At 34.3% G+C, this 21,369-nt stretch overlaps 4 protein-coding genes across 11 annotated transcripts; 2 read left to right on the top strand and 2 right to left on the bottom strand.

Moving 5' to 3' along the window:
* The first annotated feature begins 766 nt into the window (after positions 1-766).
* LOC112728554 (gamma-tubulin complex component 4 homolog) lies at positions 767-7,130 on the top strand. Its single transcript, XM_025778737.2, has 16 exons — positions 767-1,204; positions 1,343-1,640; positions 1,729-1,865; positions 2,211-2,309; positions 2,489-2,609; positions 2,836-3,102; positions 3,321-3,401; positions 3,492-3,575; positions 3,780-3,866; positions 3,985-4,040; positions 4,120-4,302; positions 4,775-5,000; positions 5,441-5,529; positions 5,835-5,988; positions 6,264-6,386; positions 6,614-7,130. The coding sequence occupies exons 1-16, from the start codon at positions 1,047-1,049 to the stop codon at positions 6,680-6,682; spliced, it is 2,232 nt and encodes a 743-aa protein (XP_025634522.1). The 5' UTR covers positions 767-1,046; the 3' UTR covers positions 6,683-7,130.
* A 20-nt stretch (positions 7,131-7,150) lies between these two features.
* Positions 7,151-10,038, bottom strand: LOC112728555 (O-methyltransferase 1, chloroplastic). 8 transcript variants are annotated; one of them, XM_072209899.1, is made up of 7 exons: positions 9,680-10,038; positions 9,216-9,367; positions 9,004-9,124; positions 8,498-8,622; positions 8,246-8,374; positions 7,969-8,121; positions 7,151-7,428 (listed from the first exon to the last, which is right to left on the bottom strand). In XM_072209899.1, the coding sequence occupies exons 1-7, from the start codon at positions 9,882-9,884 to the stop codon at positions 7,357-7,359; spliced, it is 957 nt and encodes a 318-aa protein (XP_072066000.1). In that variant the 5' UTR covers positions 9,885-10,038; the 3' UTR covers positions 7,151-7,356. The 8 variants fall into 8 exon arrangements, with proteins under 8 accessions (XP_072066000.1, XP_072065995.1, XP_025634523.1 ...); XM_072209894.1 differs by having other exon boundaries at positions 7,151-7,446; positions 8,977-9,124; positions 9,587-10,021; XM_025778738.3 differs by having other exon boundaries at positions 8,977-9,124; positions 9,587-10,021.
* A 787-nt stretch (positions 10,039-10,825) lies between these two features.
* On the top strand, positions 10,826-14,246 carry LOC112728553 (blue-light photoreceptor PHR2). The gene is made up of 4 exons (XM_025778736.3): positions 10,826-12,201; positions 13,021-13,250; positions 13,346-13,447; positions 13,972-14,246. Exons 1-4 carry the CDS (start codon positions 11,167-11,169, stop codon positions 14,051-14,053), a joined length of 1,449 nt encoding a protein of 482 aa, XP_025634521.1. The 5' UTR covers positions 10,826-11,166; the 3' UTR covers positions 14,054-14,246.
* Positions 14,247-19,013: 4,767 nt separating this feature from the next.
* LOC112728552 (uncharacterized) lies at positions 19,014-20,868 on the bottom strand. The gene has a single exon (XM_025778735.3). The coding sequence runs from the start codon at positions 20,379-20,381 to the stop codon at positions 19,077-19,079; it is 1,305 nt and encodes a 434-aa protein (XP_025634520.1). The 5' UTR covers positions 20,382-20,868; the 3' UTR covers positions 19,014-19,076.
* Between the last annotated feature and the right edge of the window lie 501 nt (positions 20,869-21,369).

Raw genomic sequence — 21,369 nt, 5'->3', positions numbered from 1 at the left:
AAACTATTTACACTATAATACATCAAAATTAAATTTCCTTTAATTTTCTAAATAATTGTTAGAGATGATTCAGAACTTATTGCAGCAATGAAAACCGGAAGACAGTAATCTTACAAAAAAAATTTAATTATAATAACACTCAGTTATGTTGGATTATTGGCCAAAAAGTAAAAAAAAAAAGTTAATGGTAAACATGGTGTTATCATAAATTTATACCTTAAAATAGTATATATCATAAAAATTTATAGCAAATATTTGTTTATAATTATTTCTTATAGCGAATGTATGTTTTAATTTCTTATATAATTAAAAACAATCTTTGTTGAAGTTAGTTTTATGATTTATTTGGATGAGTTTTCGATTTTTTTAACGATTTTTTAAAGTAATTTTATGTTTAAATATTTTATATTAATTTTTTTATTTATTAATTATGTTTAAAGATAGTAATATAAAAATATTTTTTAAATATATTTTTTTAAATATAAATTATAAGCTTGTAGTTTCTAAAAAAAAATATCTTTTGTTTTTTCTAATACTTTTATTTTATCATTAAAAATTTGTCAAATACAATAAAAAATAGAAAAAAAGTTTCATTCTAACCATTTAATAATATCTAAACAAATCTTATTATCCACTTATAAAAAATGTTAAAAAATAATTTTTTAATACAGATTTTTATTTTAAAAAATTTACAGCAAAATATAAAAGGCAATCTTTTCAGTAAAAAGTTAATTTTTTAAACCAAAATAATCACTTTTATTCTTTGTTTCTTTATTTTTAATTTTATTTTCTCCGAGCGGTTGGGAAGAAAAATGAGCGTAGCAAAGGAAGCAAAGCCTGCAACTTTCACTTTGGAGTTTGGACTCTCTCTTCCAACTTTCTTCTCAGCTGCACCAACCACAAATTCTAATCACTCTCAATTCTCATTGTTAATCACTAACACCATTAACGATTTATAATCCCTCACAAAATTCACATGAACAGTTACCACAATCCATAGCTACATTTTGCGCCAAAACCTCGCATTTTCAAAAAAGAAAAAAAAAATGCTGCACGAGCTTCTGATGGCGTTGCTGGGCTACACCGGCGACTTGATCGTCGACCGCCGTGAGGAGAACCACCTCCTCTCCGACCAAACCCCAATTTCCGACGAATGCACCTTCACTCTCGCTCCCGATATCTCCTTCATCGACCCTAGCGACAGGTTCTGCTTTCTCTCTCTTCTCTCTCTACCCCCAAAGTTCAAATCTTTTCCCAAACCCCATTAAACCTTCTAACAATTGAGACTTGTTGAGCTGTGACACTGCACTTAGGGATTGGAATTGATTGTGTGTTGTTGCAGGCAGCTTATTGAGAAGATCATTGCATTGGGATTTTATTATAGGGAGCTTGATCGATTCACATGCAAGTCTAGAAATTTAAGCTGGATTAGGTCTTCAACTGCATATTTGAATGCAAAACCTTTGGGGAATGTTTCTGATGTGTCGAAAGTAGAAAAGCCTAGTGTTTATCGTAGGGCACTAGCCAATGGAATTGTTGAGGTTCTCTCGATTTATAGGTCAGCTGTTCTGCATATTGAACAGTTGTTGTTATCTGAAACCAAGCCAATCTTGGCTACAGTCACTCAAGGCCTTAACAAGGTGGATTTCGTTTGTTTTTCTTTTTTTCTCTTGTTGATGCAGGGTTTTCTTTTTTATGTTGACTTTGTTTTTTGGGTGTGCTTTTCAGTTTTTTACCATCTTGCCACCTCTGTATGAGCTCATCCTAAAGATTGAGCGTGATGATATTCGAGGGGGTCAGCTTCTTAATCTTCTATATAAAAGATGCCACTGTGGAGTTCCTGAACTGCAGACATGCATGCAAAGGTATATGGTTCTTTTCTCACAATATTCTGGTTATTGGTAAGATGCATGCTATGTCATTTCCAGCTATATGTTCTGTATAAAATTTGGGTTTGTACAAGTCAATAAAATATTTACATATTTAACTTGTAAATATGTTAGGTTTAGTAATTGGTATAGTATATAATGTAGACAAATCATTGGAGTGAAGGGAAAAATTATTGAAGGCTATTGTGTTGGGTTGGGTTGCATTTTAGTGATGTTTTATTTTATTGTGGTTTTTGAAATGCTAAGCTCTTTGTATTGACTTTGATCTCGCTCCCTGCTAATTAGTTGACCTTTTTGCGGTTATTGTTTTTCAAAGCTTAGGCTTCTTTGGCACGCACATCAGGTGATGTATAATCAACTTGCTTCATGGATGGTTTATGGAATTCTTCAAGACCAGCATGGAGAGTTTTTCATTAGGAGGTAAAGCAATATTTTAGCTAGTATACTGTTGATATCCATGTATATGTCTCTTCAATTCTTTTAAAACTTTGCAGTTGTTTGGATAACGTTGAAGATTTCTGATTTCTTAGTCTCTGAGATCTGATATTTTCAATTACTTTGCAAATTATATACTTGACCTTATTCATTCTACACTTTAGGCAAGAAGATAGAGAGGTAGAGAATAGCTCATCTAATTCAGACATCTCTGACAAGTTGGCACGCATGTCAACTAATGATGCATCTCTATCTGATTGGCACTTGGGCTTTCATCCTTATTGGGTAATTATTCTAATTCTAATTCCTGACATATGATGCAGTGTGTTTGTTTCAGATGAAAATTGTTCTAGTTAATATATTGTGGAGTTAATTTTGCTTTTACTTTAAAGTGGCAGGATACGAAGGTTCATACAAATAAATTTCATAAATTTTCCAATACATGGACTTTATTTTTGAAACTCATGAGTTAATGAACTTTGCCAATTTATTTATACTTTTTGTTTTGCAGGATATGCTGCCAGAGTATATACCTATGCATGTTGCAGAATCAATTCTTTTTGCTGGTAAAGCTGTTAGGGTTCTGCGGAATCCTAGTCCTTCCTTCCAGTCTGGGGATACTGTGAATCCTCAAATACCAAAAAGCTTTCAGAAAATACATGGATTAGCAGGACGTTTTCATTTTCAGAGGGAGCCCCTAATTAATTCAGGAATGGGAGAAGATTTACTTCCACAAAATGAGTCGGATAAGATTGAAGCAATGCTCCTCGACCTAAAGGTTTTCGTCTCCTAACCTATCACTTAACTGTATTCTTTATACTAATTTTGTTATTTTATTGCCTTCTATTACACGTACGTTGGGTTGTTGGTGAACTTGTATAGTTCGGTTTACTTTGACAATGCTAACTGATTGATGGATTATGCCTTCTGATATGGATTCTCTTTCCCGTTTTCCAACTAGGCTTAAGTTGCAAACTCATAGTTAGTTTTCCACAGGAATCATCTGAATTTCATAAAAGATCATTTGAATGTGCTGTGGACTCTATTCAGGCTATTGCAGCCAGTCGTCTCTGGCAGGTGCTTAACATCATATTTCAGTTCATATGTTCATTAGTATTTGGTGCATTTGCATTCTACACCATTCATGTTGATTCTCTCTGTCCACAGCTTGTGGTTGTACGAGCTGACTTGAATGGTCACTTGAAGGCCCTGAAAGACTATTTTCTTTTGGCAAAAGGAGATTTCTTCCAGGTAAAGTATGAAAAGTTATCTATACTACTAACATTTTTCTGCTGACTTGTGTTGATTCTTATTTTTTATTGATCTTTTTTATTTTTTGTATGAGGATCTTTTGTCCTCCTTGCCTTTTGTAGTAACCTTTTCTAATTACTAATATTTTGTCTTTTATGAAAAAAATACTGAAATCTTTTATACATGCATCATTTTCTGTGCTAGTGTTTCCTCGAGGAAAGTCGCCAGCTAATGCGTTTGCCACCTCGGCAATCAACTGCTGAAGCTGATCTTATGGTGCCATTTCAGCTGGTCAGTTAAATTTTGCATATGATCTTTACTTCTTATCGCGGTTCATCGTTTAACTATTTAAGCTTGTTCATGTTTTAACTACATCAATGAAAGCTGATTCCAATTCCTTGAAATGCAGGCTGCGTTAAAAACTATTGGTGAAGAAGATAAATATTTCTCTAAAGTATCCTTGCGGTAAGGTTCTGCCTTCATTTTTAGTTCTTCTGTTTTAGTTAGCTTGGAGCTGTTATGAAATGTACTTTCCCTCTTCTAGGATGCCATCTTATGGAATCACAGTTAGACCTTCCCCATTAGATGTATCAAGGGCAAACACTTCAGCAGATGGAAGCTCTGGTGCTTCTTCAGAAATGTCACTTGATGGTTGGGATGGTCTTGCCCTTGAGTATTCTGTTGATTGGCCTTTGCATTTGTTCTTTACTCAAGAAGTCCTCTCTAAGTAAGGTTTTACTCCTATAATATTGATGTTAATGGTGGATTCTTTCCTCTTCCTGTCCTGCTTAGATATACTCGATGTGATTGAATTCCCTTCTGAAATGATAAATTTAGAAATTGTTATGGCCTCATAGATGCAAACCGTGTCATCAAGGCATATAGGAGATGTTGAATACCTTAAAGGGACCATTTGGTTTAGGAGAGACATCTTTTGTAGAGGATATATCTTGTGAGAGATCATTGGTTATTAATTATGAATAAATCTTGACTATGGTCTTATTTTTAGTTTAAATGGTCAAGATTAATGAGTTCTTAGAATAAAATTAAAAAAGTCAAATGACTTTGTCTGTTAATTTTGACCATCTATGTGAGACTCAATAATCCTGCTCACGTATTAGGACAATAATGTGACATTACATGGCTTAATAAAACATGATATTTTTCAATAGGCCACTAAATTTTGGCACAATTAACAGATATCTTAGAGTTTTCCAATACTTACTGCGGCTCAAACGAACACAAATGGAGTTAGAGAAACTGTGGGCATCTGTAATGCATCAATATCACCGTGATTTTGCCAAACGCAAAAAGGATCGAGCTAAGAGCCCAACGGCACAGCAGAAATCTCAGCGATCTCGACCAATGTGGCGTGTTAGAGAACATATGGCATTCTTGATCAGAAATCTCCAATTTTATATTCAGGTTGTTCTACATGACTTGATATTTATGCTAAAAATTTTAGATGACTGCAATAATCATTGTTAGAAGTTGTTGTATGATCTATTACACTAGTTCAGTGCTGTTGTGCTAATTACATACTCATGCACTTAATAACTTACTTAAAATGCTTCATATGAGCAGAAATGGAACAAATGGTGATCAACAGATCTTGTACAATTTATGTTCTTTTCATTTCTGCATATTTCATTTTTGCGAATATTTGATCAATACATTTACAAATTTTGATGTCATTTCAAATTTGTATGGTTTTTCTACTGCTTGGGTTAGCATGAGTGATTTTTAAATGTAAATGTAAATTACTAGTTGTAGGCAGATACTTCTGTTGTATTGATAAAGAAGGCGGAGCGCTGGAAAAAAAAAAAATCTATTTCATATTTTATAACCTCTGCTTTCCTTTGCAGGTGGATGTAATAGAGTCTCAATGGAATATCTTACAAACACATATCCAAGACTCTCATGACTTTACTGAACTTGTCGGGTTTCATCAAGAGTAATAATTTCTCAATTGCATGCTTTAAATTTTTCACATCTTATAGGTTGACGTAAATATGTATTATTACCAAACTATTTAACGTGCAAAATTATTATGGTCATAAATGTATTCATTCAAATTAAATTTGGCTTGTTGTTGACCATCAAATAACTATGTATTTACCAAATTTATAGCTTTGTTATCTTGTTAAGGTTGATATTTTTATTCCTTATGGGATATCCCCCCCCCCCCCTTCTTTTTTTTTCTCTTCTAAATATTGCTTATTACAGCATCCTTAATACATTATGTTATGTCTCCAACAGGTATCTATTAGCCTTAATTTCGCAAACGTTCTTGGACATTGGTTCTGTGTCAAGGATACTGGATAGTATCATGAAGCTCTGCCTACAATTCTGCTGGAATCTTGAGAACCAAGATCATTGTTCAAATACTGTGGAACTGGAACACATAGCCGAGGTAATTGTGCATCACTGATCTTGTCAAATAACTCCACAATGAGTATAGCCATTATTCTCTCATACAGGTTATATATTGATTAGAGGTATGCCTGAAAATTTTTAGGTAAGGAAGAAATTAATACATAATAACAACTAAGCCGTTTACCGCTCTAGTTAAGATTGGTTATATGGATCATACACTTTGTGTCCTAAACCAGTCTCATTTAACTCGACCTTTTATTATTAAACCATTGTCTTCAATTTATATTCTTATGTTTGCTTTAATTTCTATAGGAATTCAACAAGAAATCAAATTCCTTGTACACTATACTGCGCAGCAGTAGGCTTGCTGGGAGTCAGCGGGCTCCATTCTTAAGACGTTTTCTCTTGCGGTTAAATCTGAATTCCTTCTTCGAGGTAAATCAGTCAGATAGATACATGGTGTATATCTAGTTTCCTTTTCTATTCTCTGTTTTTTATTTCTTGTTTTCAGTCTTTAATACAGAAGTGCTTCCTTGTTTTAATCTGTTTTTTTGTTTCTAAGATTATGTGAAAGAAATAACAAAAGCAAGAAAATCCTGTCTTTCTGACTGAATTGTTTAGATCAGTTTTCTTAATCGAGCTCTTGTTTTGTCCCTTAACAGGCAACTGCAAGGGGAGTTCTGAATGTTGTCAGACCACGGCCGTCACTTCCTGTTTTGAATCAACAGTAGTATCCTTCCACTGCAACTTCAAAGTTCTTCTGTTGTTTTTATAGGGGGTATTGACATGTGACCTTCAGTTGAGTACATTCACATTATTCATCCGCCGCACCTTGTTTCGAGGATGAGTTTTGGACTGTTGAGTGTTGACAATCAAGTTGCTATCTGCTGGCCATTTCCATTTGACCATCTTGCAACTGCCCTTTTGAAATTCCACTTCATTACTAGCTCATTGATTTATTTTATTGTAAATACAATTCAGTTTGGTGGTTTCATGCGTGTGCTTCTTAGATGGTAGCTGGTAGGTGGATATTTTGTTGTCTTAGTAGTGTGAGAGCTATGAGCAGTGATTGGTGTATATAGTGTCACTTTTCTTTTTTTAACTTATTTTAAGGTTTATTGAAGTTTCTGTTCTTTTTCACAAGAGAGACTTTATTAACAAGTTTATTCTCACTCTTAATGTTCTGTACCATCTAGTAATTTTTCATGGAAATTGCCATTTTTCATTTGCCTAGCAAAGGATCACATTAAATCAAATTGACTCTTTTTACAAGTTTGCATAATGAAGGTTATTCACTGAGCAAACTGGCACTTGATAGTTGATAATTTGAATATGCTCAATCAAATTATAAACTTACAATTATGCATGCAAACTTCCAACACTAGAGAAATATATCTAATTACTTCTATAACTCTTCAAAGCCTTCTTCATCTCCTTCATCCTCTACCCTTTGGAATTGTCTTCTCCATGCTTCCATCTGCCAAAATATCAATGCCTGATAGTCACTTGAGTTTTACAATGCCAATTGTAACTTCAATACAATATGAAATGAAAATTGGTATCACATAAAAAAGCTTGATCTCTGTAGACACCATCCATCATTGATGTCTTCACATAACCAAAAACCATATAGATGTGAAAATAGGGTAAATTAGATTTCACTCTTCGGAGTTACATGATATTATACACGACACATCTCTTGGCAAAATATCAAAAACATACAAAAATTGGGTAATAATAATAATAATAGATAAGATTTTTTTTTTAATTTCTTAAAAATCTTTTACTTGATTTTTAAGTTTTGCCAAGTAATCAAAGTTGCTGACATGACATCATTAGAGGAGAAAACATGGCTTAAACTCAATGTAAAAGATGTTGGTATCAACTTTTATATAATAAAAATAAATAGATAAATAGATGTTATTTAACAGAAATCTTAAGAGAAGTTAGTGTATTTTTACCAAGAAGGAGTTAGGCCAAGGAAAGACAAATTTGTAGTGAAAAGAAGATGTCTCACCTGATCATCTGAAAGTCGTAGTTGTTCAGCAACAAACAGCTTGTTACTGTAATGTGCTGAAGCAAATTCTTCTTTTGAACTTTCAGAAACTCCTTTATGATTAATCATTTCGACACGAAAGCCGTTGCTCATGAAGAGTTTATCCAGCCATTGCTTTGTGTTGGACAGTCCAAGGCATCAGCAGAAAAAAGCTTGTTTACTTAGAAAATTTGGTACATTCATAACTCAATGCATCTTAACATAACTCAATTTACTTGAAAATTAATAGCAAACTAACCTTAATTTCTGTTTCTGCATCAGATAAAAATGTAGGCAACTCTCCCAGAAAAAAGCTTCCCTCCATGGCCAAACTGCTTAACATTGACAAAACTTCTTCAAAATTTGCCAATGTCATCATAGGAAACCCCTGCAGGAATAAACTCTTATGAGTAACATTATTTGAATTCCTCTTTTTTCTTTCTTTCATGATTTGCCAACTTTGTTTGAGTTCAATTGTTTATCAATGTGAAAGAATTATAAACTTAATCACCTGCATTGCCCATATACTTGGCCTACTACCATTATATCCTCTAAGTTGCAAATTTTGCTTTATGTCAGATGATTCCAAAGGAATATGATAGAGTAAGCTACCTTTGGGAACCTTAGCCCCAGCACCTGAATCAAAAGAAAGAAACACAATTAGGTGTCTATAACTTCATAATTTTTCTTCCCCTGAAACATGTTCAGAGTTTTTCGGTTGGTGGTTGGTATCATATAAGTCTTTGATTTGGTTGAAAAAACCATGTAACATACACTTGTTTTCTGGTATAAACATAAAAATGTAACTCACTTCACTCTAAGGTGGTACATCTCTTGATTCCTTAACCAGAGAGGTCTTGAATTTGATCCCTAAGAATTGACTGGCCTAGATGCCAGTGATTACATAATCACACAGGTTTTCCCACTCGGATCATAGTCACTATGATTAAAAGATATTAAATTTTGACAAATAATACATGCTTAAAATACCACAATAACTTGATGAACCATTGTCACCTTCAAGCTTCTCAGCTGCTATTTGAAATATCCTTTCCGGTGATATGTCGAATATTATGGTTGAAGCAGGCCACCGAAGTCTGTACGGCCGCGTATCCATGCCATCAGTTAACAAAACAACCTGCAATTAGAGGAAGTAACCTTATCAAACTATCAGAATACATGAAAAGAAGCACAAATTTATGTCATATGTAAATGCAATCAACTAGTACCTGCTTAACTCCATCAATAAGATTCACTGTATGAAGCAATTTATCATCAATGAACTTAGTTGCAAGGCAATAGGGGTTCAAATCCTGCACCTTTTCCTTGTGAAAATTTTGAGGGACAAGATATGAAGCATACTGGTCCACAAATAAAGGGTCTGCACTTGTGAAGAAGAGTTACTATGAGTGTTGCTCTTATTTACAACAAGGCACACAAAAGTACATAATATTAATTAGCACAATATTTTTTTATACAATTTGTTACTGTCTTGTATCAATATTTTTGGATACAATTTGTACCAAGAAGTAACAATGAAATAAAGAGAGTATTATTTACGCAATTCATATCTTAAGATAATAACTTGAAACTAAGGAACCTTGAGCACACAATGAATATACAAGGTAGTGAACTCCAAATGCTTGATAAAATGTGTCACAGAGAGAAAAAAGAACTATGATGTAGTGTTTGCCTGGCCTTAGAGTTTCCTGAGAACGAAGAAAAGCAGAGGTAGTTGCTGAAAGGAGTAAAGGGTCATTATTGCTAATGCTGTCATTGTTGAGATTCACTGCAGAAACACAGAATGTTCTCTTGGAGTTGCATCTCAGTGGCATAAGGTGAAAGTTCATGTTCATGTTAACACAATCAACAATGGCAGGTACATGTAAAAAAGCCATTAAGCTATGAAAATTTGTTGACTTTTTCACCTTAACTAGTTACCACTGACCATGACCTTGACCTTGTGTTAAATATGTATTTGTATGTGGTAGTTTCTTGTTTGTTGTAATGGATGAAGGAAAAGACTAAGGAGAAAACCTTGTCTTTGTGTGTAACAGTACACTATTTGATGCAAACCAAAGATTATGTTTCTAGTTCTGGCCCACTTACTAGATTTTCCTGTTTTTTACCAGAGAATGTGTTAATCTGGCTGTTAATTTTATAGAAATATTTGACCACATAGGAAAAAATACCAAATTTATGATGTTTTCCAATGGTAAAAGTAAATTATGAATAAACCAAATAAATACAAATTTTGTTTTATTTTATAACAATTATCATAACAAAATTTTTAATAAATTGAAGAAGAAGCACCAAATTTGGTTTAATATAGTGTTTTTCTTATAAAAATTATTTAAATTCACCAAAATGTTTGGTATCCTTTATGAAATGATTTATAAATTGTAACCTTTATTTTGGTTAAATATATCTTAGCAAAAACCTAATAAAACTTTTAGAAATTAGTATTACTAGTAAGGGATTAAAACTCTATCTATCTCTTTTCTTTTAGCATCATGCTAAAACTAGAAATCTTAGTATTAATATACAAAATTTTAATATATTATTTTCTATCAATCTCACAAGATAATTCAACTAGGTGATATTGTACTCTTGCATAATAGTAGCAATAACAATAAATTATGATGATTTATGGTTTGTGAGCATGGAAGGCCATCCCTCTACATGGATGTCATTTAAAACATGAGTTTAATGCTATTTCAAAAATGTAGAATAAACATGAACTTAAGCATGTTCAATGTATTGCATTAGACCAAACGCTATTGAAAAGTTAGTAGGAAAAAAATAGAAATAAAAAAAAAAAAAAGAAAGGTTAGGTGGCAACCGTAACTTTGTGATCTCCAAGTCCTACTTTTACAAAAAGAAAGTCATCAAGGAACACACAATATAAAAATCCCCACAAATGATTATTACATTTACAAAATTCTTCACATTTGATATTTGCAAACAGAACTCTAAGCCTAAGTAAGGCCAAAAACAAAACAACTCAAAAAGAGAGAGTAACAGTTTGACACATACACTCACATTCACCTACTCCTAATCACACCATCATCCTCGAAACCCAACCCAACCCAGAAGCAGAGATAGGTAGGTACAAACATACATAAACCAAATAGCACCCCAAAATAGAGATAGCTTATCTTCAATCTCCAAACACCACCAATGGATTCCAACCACCAAATGCCACAACCACCACACAACACTGACCAAACTAATGAAAACCAAAACCAAAGCATAGTTCTTTCCGAAGAACACACCACTCAACAACAACCTCCTCCACCACCACCATTTGCAGTGGCTTCACTATCCCTCTCTCTCTCCACCATCCTCCCAACCCATTTCTTCCTCCAACCAAAGACCCAAACTTTGTTCTCTCCCCAACAACCCAATAAGCTCAAAGTCCCAACCCAAGCTTCTTCCCTCACCCACCTTTCTCTCTCTACATCAACCCCACTTTCTCTCTCCTCAAACTCCATTAACAACAAGCTTTCGTTCAAGTCAACAATCTCCCACAATCCACTCCAATCCCCTTTCCCTCTTCTCCCCCACCGCCCCTCTGACCCCTCAGGCGCCGCCGCACTCCGCCGCGCCGCCGTCGTGTGGTTCCGCAACGACCTACGCGTCCACGACAACGAAACCCTAAACACCGCGCACAACGAATCACTCTCAATCTTACCTGTTTACTGCTTCGACCCTTCGGATTACGGCAAATCCTCTTCAGGGTTCGACAAGACCGGTCCTTTTCGCGCCAATTTCTTGATCCAATCGGTTTCGAATCTCAGGAAGAATCTTCAAGAACGTGGGTCGGATCTCGTTGTCAGGGTTGGGAAACCAGAAACGGTTTTAGTTGAGCTTGTTAAAGCCGTTGGTGCTGATGCTGTGTATATGCATAAAGAGGTTTCACATGATGAAGTTAAAACTGAGGAGAAGGTGGAGAAGGTTATGAAAGAGGAGAATGTTGAAGTGAAGTGCTTTTGGGGAAGCACATTGTACCATGTTGATGATTTGCCGTTTGGGTTGGAAGATATGCCTTCCAATTATGGAGGGTTTAGGGATAAGGTGAAAGGCTTGGATATTAGGAAGACTATTGAGGCTTTGGATCAGCTCAAAGGTCTGCCGAAGCGCGGCGATGTTGAGCCCGGCGATATTCCTACTTTGACTGACCTTGGCCTTAATCCGGCTGCTACAATGGCTCAGGTTTGTGTCTTTGGTTTGGTCTGGTTTATGATGATTTTGAGCTATGATGCATACTTATATTCATATTTGTCTAGCATTGTATTGAGTAATGTAGTTAGTTTTTCGGTTGAATTTTTTGGTTCTGATAAGATATGGAATTAATGCATTAGAGGAAAATGCTTAGGTAATACTTATTGTGGGAGGAAAAAGGTAGATGTTGCCTAATCGGTTAGTTATATGAGAAGACGCGAACTTATAAAAATGATCAGATGGAGGGTAGTCCAATACAATAGCTAGAGGTAGAGAAAAACAAATAAAAGTTATAGGTGAAACCATTTAGGAATGTTCAGATTTTAGTGTCCTGATTCAGGTGTTTGGACTGGATGTCCAGTGGCAAAGTAGGATGGATTAATGTTGCGGGTATCTTCGCCGGGTCCTGCATCTTTCCCTCCTACCAATAGATGTTGGACCATAAATGAATCTGTAGTACTGCGTTCAGTTTAATTCAGGCATCAGCATAAAGTAGTTCTAGATCTTCTCAAAGTGCTTTAGCCTTTAGTTGCTGTAAAAAACTTTGAATTCAAAATGGCTTATGGTTTTATACTAGGCACTAATCACGTCTAGGAAACTGTCATGAAATGGATGAAAACAACTACCAGCATAATATGTTTCCTGTTTATTGAGACCTAACTTGAATTCTATAAGTTTTTACTTGACAAAAATATCTCTTCTTTTCTATTGCCAAAGTGTATCTACCTTGGCATTCTTATGTTCCCTGGAGAAGGCAAATAGATTTTTGGTGAATTGTGATGATATTGATTGCCATTGCTCATCATGTAGGAGGGGAAAGCAGCTGCTAATAATTCTATGGTTGGAGGGGAAACTGAAGCCCTACAAAGGCTCAAAAAATTTGCAGCTGAGTGTGAAGCTCAACCAAACAAAGGGATTAAAGATGGTGCACAAGATAGTATTTATGGTGCCAACTTCTCCTGCAAAATTTCTCCATGGTTGGCAATGGGATGTCTCTCTCCTCGTACAATGTTTGAGGAGCTAAAGAAAACTGCCAGCAGGTTCTATTTTAAGTATTCTTTCATTTTATTTAATGATATCATTTTGTCACATATGCTTGGGATATACATTTACTGATGCATTTTGCCACTAATAGAACTGTTGCTGCTTCATCAAAGCTTAATGATGGTGGAAATGGCTCATCCAGCAATGGAACAAATTGGTTGATGTTTGAGTTGCTGTGGAGGGACTTCTTTAGGTAACCTTGTTTGCTCCTCTCTATTTTTTCCTTTGCTGATATCTTAAACATGAACCCTGAACTTTTGGTGTGACAATTTAAAATTTCATAATTTGGTATCTTCTAAGTAGAAAGTTATAAATTTGTGGCATTAGTGCTATTTTTTCCACACACACACAAAGGGTTATAATTTTTTTTAACTATCTATCATGAAGTGTTCAACTAAACAGAAAGGAACAAAATTGTGGCATAAGTGCTAATTTTTGCCATCTATCACAATAAACTATGAAACTAACCATTTCTGTTTTAAAGCTAATTATTTCTTTGGAAGTTGTAGTCTCTCTCTCTCTCTCTCTCTCTCTCTCTTCCATTACCCCAAAAAGATGACTCACAGAATAAACTCTTTATCTGCTACACACAAGTTGGTGTGATATTTGTTAGCAAGCAACAAAGAAAAGTATCAAAGAATACTTGTTTTTGACAATTAACATGGCTGTTAACTCAGAATGGTTTGCGAACTCCCAACTTTGGTTAATTTTTTCCAGGTTTATTACCAAGAAATATAGTACTCCAAAGAAACAGCAGGAAGCTACTCCAGTCACTGCTTGTACTGGTGCACTTGCTTAAGCTACAAGTTCAAATGGACATAATAAACTTTGTTTCATGATGTGGATTGCTTCCCTAAGCTGATGTTTCATTTTTGTAGTGGGAATGAAAACAAGATTTGGTTCCCCCCTCTTTCTTATTATCTTCTGTTGTAATTGGCAAATAATACTCCTTTTCATTGTGGAAGCCTTCTTATAAATTAGCATTTGGTCTATATGTGCATGTTTTCTGAGTAGGGTATTCCACCTAAATTCAAGTCTCTCCTATCCAATAAAGATGTTTTGTTTCAAATTTGAGTCTTCATAGTGTTTTCCATGACACTTCTTAGATAAATCCATGTATTAATGTGTAGAGTCTTATTCATTGAAAATCACTGTTAAAGGCAATATAATCATTGTTATGACTTCTGTGGGCCAATAGGAATTCTAGACCTTGATAGTATTTGGAATCTTAAAATTTTAAAGTTACCCACGACTAGGGGTGGCAAGCGGGGAAGCCCGCCCCGCCCCGCCCTGCCACGCCAGAAGCCCGCCCCGCCCCGCCTAGTGAGGCGGTCCCAAAATCCCAGCCCGCCCCGCCTAACGGCGGGCTGGCGGGCCGGCGGGCTAAGCCCGCCAAATATCCTCTTTTTTTTTTTACTTTTAACTATTAAATAATATATATAAAAATATAAAAAAATCTCTTCTATTTTTTACTTTTAACTATTATAATTTCTAAAGGCATAAAAAATTTTATTTTTTATATGTATAAACAATAAAATCTTTGTAATTATAAATATCTAATAAACATAATTATAAACCAAGTTTTCATCCAAAACATAAGTATAAATATTCTCTCCAAAGCAAAATAAACATAATTTAAAACATAATTATAAATATTGTCTCCAAAGTAACATAAACATAATTCAAACCACTCAATTTTTATCTTCATACTCTTGTAAGTTAGGTTGGGGGAAGTTAGGTTTTGGCCAAAAAATTGTAAAAATACCCCCTCACTAAAAAAATACCAAGCCCGGCGGAGAAGCCCGCCCCGCCCCGCCAAAGCCCGCCAAAACCCGCGGTTTAAGCGGTGCGAGTTAGGCGGGTTTTTGCTATTTGGCGGTCCCAATTTTTCAGCCCAGCCCGCCTTTTTTGGCGGGTTACGCGGGGCGGCCCGGCGGGTTTAGGCCCGTTTGCCACCCCTACCGACGACCAAAAAAAAAGTTTATAAAATTACACTTTTAAATATAATTGCCTGGTTCCCAACATTCTCCTTGACTCAATCCAGCCACAGTACAATTCACCAAGTTTAAAGAAAATAAGGAATTGTTAAAATATTACATTGTATATAAAAAGAAAAAGCTTAAATCTTAGCCTTCCATTTAATTTTTCACTGGTTAAGACTTATGGAATCTTATAAAGCATTTAGTCCTAAGAGAAAATCAGATGTCATTGCCACCAAGTGATCAAGTCCAACAACATTAAAGATCAAGGATATGGTTTTGTTCCAATTCAACATCTGAAGATCCTGGCTGATTTGCACTGCCAATAACTTTTCCTCTCATATGGGACTGTCCTTGTCCAGATGGAAAGCATTCCTTCTCTCCCTCCATGAATAGTAAAGGGACGAGTCCCACTTTGAACATCGAAGTTTTGCTTCTCTCACTCATTAATAGAGTGATATCAGATATGATGCAAATTTCTCTCTTCTACTTTGTGAGACAATACATCCAAATCATTTTAATTTTAATTCTGTCTATTACATGCCAAATTCCAACTCTCCACAAAATTCATATATGTGCAATTCTCAACCATCAAATTATCTAGGGGTGTTCATTGACCGGATCGTATCTGCAAATCCGCGGTTAATATTCGCATCCGATCCGAAAATTGCGAATACGATCCGATTCGCAGTCTGATCGGATTGGATAGGATCCGATCTACACTCTTTACGGATTGGATCGCGGATATCTGCTCTGCATCCGCGTATCCGATACGCAGATCTGCAGATCCGCACAATAATAATTAAAAAATGTAAATATATATATTTGGTATTATATTTACTTGTATGTTTTAGTTAGTAGTTATTATTCATATATTGTTTTATTTTATTTTTGTTATTTAGAAATAAATAAGTTTAAAAGTGTGAAAGAAACATTTTTATTGAATTTCTTTAACACAGAAATATGACTAAAAAAAGAAGGTTCAAGTATGCGGATATACCCGATATTCGATCCGATCCGATCTGCGAATCAGATCAGATTGGATCGGATCTGACGCTAAAAAAACGCAGATATCATATCCGATCCGATGAAAATTGTGCGAATTGGATAGAATTTTTGACCATATCCGATCCGATCCGCGTACACCCCTAAAATTATCCAAATATCCAGAATCCAAATTTCTAAATAACTCCTGATTTTTATATATACTTCCATTTTCTCTCCTAATCAAAGTTCACACTTCACGGTCATTTCCACCTCCCTTTACAAAATTTTAGTCCAACAATCACTACACCCTTAGGTGCTTTCGGTGCAAATTTTAACTCTTGTACTCATCTATTAGTTAATAGATATTTACAACAAAGTCAGTTTAGCATATATGACATAAATTGATTAGAAAGAGTAAGTCTTTTTAATTTTTTATTTATTTTGAAAGCATATAGGAATGAGTCCTCTAACTCAAGAAACTCCCATCTCTGTGAATCATAGTCCATAATGTTCACAAATTTTCAATTATGATGGGCTTGACTGTAATGGTCTCCATTATCAGCATAATGTGAAGAACATGACAACATGTCATCATGGTCATTGGAATAAGATGAGCTCCTAATAAGTGTGTGGTTAAATGTCTCATCAATTGTATATTGTTGATACTGATTTAAAAAGCATACATTTTGAAATCAGGTCCACAATTATTAGGAGGAAAATAAACCAACTTGATCAAAGAAAGGTGCAGATTGAATGCAAAAAAGATGTCATAAGATGAACCATGAGGTGAAACATTAAAGTTTTGTGGTTGTTATGATCAATTATATAAAAAAATTTGGAGTGGTTCAAATTATACAAACATAATACAATTAGCTCTTGAGCTCTTTAAATCAAATATCGTAGAAGTCATAAAAGCCGTAGTCCCCACAAAATACAATTATTTAGTCATTATTTGCATGTACATATAGGCTATAGTCACATGTCATTTTCACATTTTAAAGGCATCTAGACACTTCCATAGATTTCTATGTATTTCTATGTATTTCAATTAGTATAAAATATAAAATACATTTTAAAAATATAAAAAATAAAATATATATAAATATATAAAAACTAATTTGACAACAAATTTAAACAGAGCCAATTTTTTTTAGTTGACATCAATAATTTTTTTTTAATTCTAAATTATATATCTTAAATTTTAAACGTTAAATTCTCAAAAAAAATTACAATAAAAAAAATATTAATATTAATATTAACTATTTAAAAATTAATTTTTATTATTTGTTATCACTTATTTTTAGTGTACTGATAATATTTCTTTTTAAACCATAACCAAGAGAGATAATACTGTATGCAAGTATCCAATCAAGAAGTAGAGTCAAATAGTTATTAAAGAGTTCATATCATACTAACAAGAAAGTAACATCTAAAACAAATTAAAAAGAAACCAATCATCCAAACTATCAACACTTGTTTAGCATTTAATGGATGCACAAGGCGAAAATGGTAAATATGAAATAACTCGTCGATAAGAAATGAGTCGAGACAAATTCTCTGACTACACGAAATTATCTTATTATGAGGAATTGTTATTCCTGCCATGCATTGTCATATTCTTCATTGCAGCACTGCTGATGGAGGCAAAAGCTTTCAGTTTCAGATCTGTTCACGTGGAGTCATTTTCCATGAATTATTGCTATGCATTGAATGAAGCCTCGCTTTAATCCATTACACATTTCTTTGGTACCCATCCAACAAACGAGTTCGATAAGATTAGAATAGCTTAAGATGGAAGCAAACAAATAGCTCAAACCAGCCTAAAATATTAATATGTACTTTGATAAACCTTATTATATACATAGTTATATAAAAGAACTTGTTACCATTGAGTAGAGAATAATAATAAGTATTACAGGTATGAAAAGCTATCATTGAAATATAAACATATACTCTAATTAACGTTGTATCAAACTTATTAAATTATTTAACCATATTTCAGCTCATAGTTTTAGGAACAAATAATTATTTTGATCTTAAATAAAATTTTAAACTTAATAAAACAAACTCTAATTTTTGTTTTTAACTAAATAAACTACCAAATATCAGTTTTATTTGACAAAATAATTTAAATGTTCAGAGTGGTTCGTTAATAATTAGTTCATTTTATCAAATGAAACTAATATTTAAAAGTTTATTTTATTAAAAACAAAATATTAAAATCTTATTTTATCAAATTTAGATACTAAAAAATGACTATTTATTCTATTTTTATTAACCACAAAACTATGTTAACTACCCTTATACGAGGGACTTTTTATTTATATAAATTAAATAATTTTATTAATTATCAATTTACATCATTTTTAGCATTTTTTTTAAAATGCATTGCATCTCATAATTTATTTATAGTGTAAACTATTTCGTTTACACCGTGAATGAAATATAGAAAATTTTAAACACGTAATACAGCTGCACACGTAATAGGTGAAAATTGAAAATTGATGTACTCTATGTATTTTGTTTCTAAATGAAATACGGGTAATAGTAATTAAAAAATTTTAATTTTTATAGGTATAAAAATATCATTTTTAAAATAATAAAACAATATTAAAAATATAATTTTGATCAAAATTTTTTAAATCGGTGTAAACAAAATATATTTAAAATTATTTCATTTATAGTGTAAATAAAATACATTTAAAATTTTTTCGTTTATACTGTAAACGAAATATGAATCTATGAGATATAATATATTTTAGTAAAAACGTTAGAAATAATGTAAATCGGTAATTAATAAAATTATTTAATTTATATAAATAAAAAATCCCTTATACGAATGGCCATGGATACATTTTACTTTACAAGGCCCAAGTTGAGAATACCGAAGCCCGTGTTAGGCCAAGATTTCTCCATAGCCTTCAAAAGCAAGACCCTAACCCAAGCAACCCAACCTTCCCATGAAGTCCTCTTATCCCAAGGGCACCCCCACTCCAGCAACAATTTCAGCCCTGTCTCCGCCGCCTTCTCCGCCTCCTCGAACCTCCCCTCGGTCAGGTACACCTGACTCAGCACCACGTACGGCTCACCTGCAAACGGATTCTTCTCTATAGACCCCAACAACAACTCCTTCTTCCTCTCCAAACCCTCTTTCTTGCCGCACACGGCATCCCAGTACAACTCCCTCGCCGCTATCCCATCCTCCGCCGCCACAACCTTCGTGCAGTTATCGAAAACCGGCGGCACAACCAGCTCAATGTGCTCGTCCCTATCAAAATGAAAATCATAATCAGTTTTACTTTTTTTATTTTCCAACACAAAAATTTCTTCCTCCCTCCAAATTAGGTTATAAACCGCGCCCATTCTCGAAATCGAGCTGAACCAAAGCCCGGGCTTTCCGTCTCCGGGCCATAGAGCCTCGCAATTGTTCCCGGAAAACTCGAGGCGGCCGTCGTCGTTCTCGAAAAGCGTGTCCTGGAAACCGAACCACTGGTCGCAGAAGTCCGCCATTGTTAACATCAGGAAAATCGCTACCGCTCTCCTCGAAACCCTAACGTCCTCCCCCGTACGGATATGCTTCACGATAACTCCCTCCGCCGGAACGATTCCCTGCACCTTCTTCCTCCAGTGTTCTTCTCCGTTGAATATTCCTTTCTCCTTGGCGTTGTTGAGTGAGATCTCTGATTCGCGGAGGTGGTCGACGAGTTCTTCGTCGGAGTAACGAAAGAGGAGGTCGTCGTGGATGAGCGGCTGCCTTGGAACGATGCAGAAGAGATGGATGAGGCGCTCGGCTTCGTCGCCGACGTGGCCGCGAACGACGTCGCGGCCGGTGGAAGGGTCGAAGATGGCGAGGTTGACGTAGGAGTTGGAGTATGCTGAGTGGAAGAGGCCGCAGAGGCAGACGGAGTCCGGTGCCTTCCAGAGCTTGAGGATGCGGTAGACGTCGGTGAGGTGGTCGAGGAAGCTGCCATGCTTGTGCCAGCACTCGCCGGCGCCGACAGAGCAGAGTAGGTCAAACAACGACGGGAGGTTGTTGTCAACAGAGTGTAGCTCCCGGCGAAGGAAAGGGCGGGCGACATTGAGGAGGTCTTGGAGGTGGTGGTGATGAGGTGGCAGTTGTTGTTCAGTTTTTTCAGATTGAGAGAGTGATGGGGGAGCCATGGATGGTGATGAAGAAAGAGAAGAGAGAAGAGTGAAGAGTGTGTGTTTAAGAAGAAACACGAGTGAAGTAATGAGTAGTGGGTGATGACTAGGGCTCGTAGTATATATCCTATGCGAGGGTATTTAATTCGGACTAATTCGTTCTGTTTAGGGTTGTTTACTTTATCTCCAATGAGCAGATAAAATAGGATAAGATAAGATGTAAATTTGTATACAAATAGAATAGAATACGAATTTAGGTATATCTTATTCTATCTTATTCGCACCCTAATATATTATATAACATATATAAAGTTATGTAATGTAACGAAAAAAGTGAATTTTGTACTCATATTCTTTTTTTTATAAAAATTTAAAATAATTATTGAATTAGTTGATATTATTTGTAATTTTATATTAAATTTTTTAAAATTTTATTGTTTTTAATTTTAATTTGAATTTAATTTTTTATTTTTTATTTTATTAATAGATATAAAATTTAAAATTATTGAATTTTATATTTATTTAAAAAATTTTTATTTTTATGAATAAAATTAGATATGGTAGAATTTAAAATTTTAGAATGCAGATAGAGTTAAAATTAAGAAATTTTTAACTTATAAATAAAATATGATAGAATTTTAAAAAAAAATTTAACCATAAATAAAATTAAAATCGAGTCTAAATCTTATTTTATCCTATCTATTGTTAATCTTAGTGATGACTGTTACACTTATAACCTTAGAAGAGAATTAGAGAAAGAAGAAGAAGGAAGAGAACAAGTTATAAACGACTCTCATTCCCAAGAAGATGACGAATACGCAGTCACACCACGATTTCTCTCATGCAACAACATTATCCTTTATTCCTTTTTTTTCCTTTTTCTAATTATATTTTGTCTTAAGTAAATAAATGTGAGTAGTCTACAAAATAAATAAATAAATAAATTCTAAAGCTTTATGTTAAACCTTATGATTTGATTATTTACATTATATTATGATTTATATTT

The sequence above is a fragment of the Arachis hypogaea genome, chromosome 12, assembly GCF_003086295.3.
Source record: "Arachis hypogaea cultivar Tifrunner chromosome 12, arahy.Tifrunner.gnm2.J5K5, whole genome shotgun sequence".
Lineage (NCBI taxonomy): Eukaryota > Viridiplantae > Streptophyta > Magnoliopsida > Fabales > Fabaceae > Arachis > Arachis hypogaea.
Note: the sequence above shows the minus strand (reverse complement) of the source record. Positions and strands in the feature narration are given on the sequence as shown.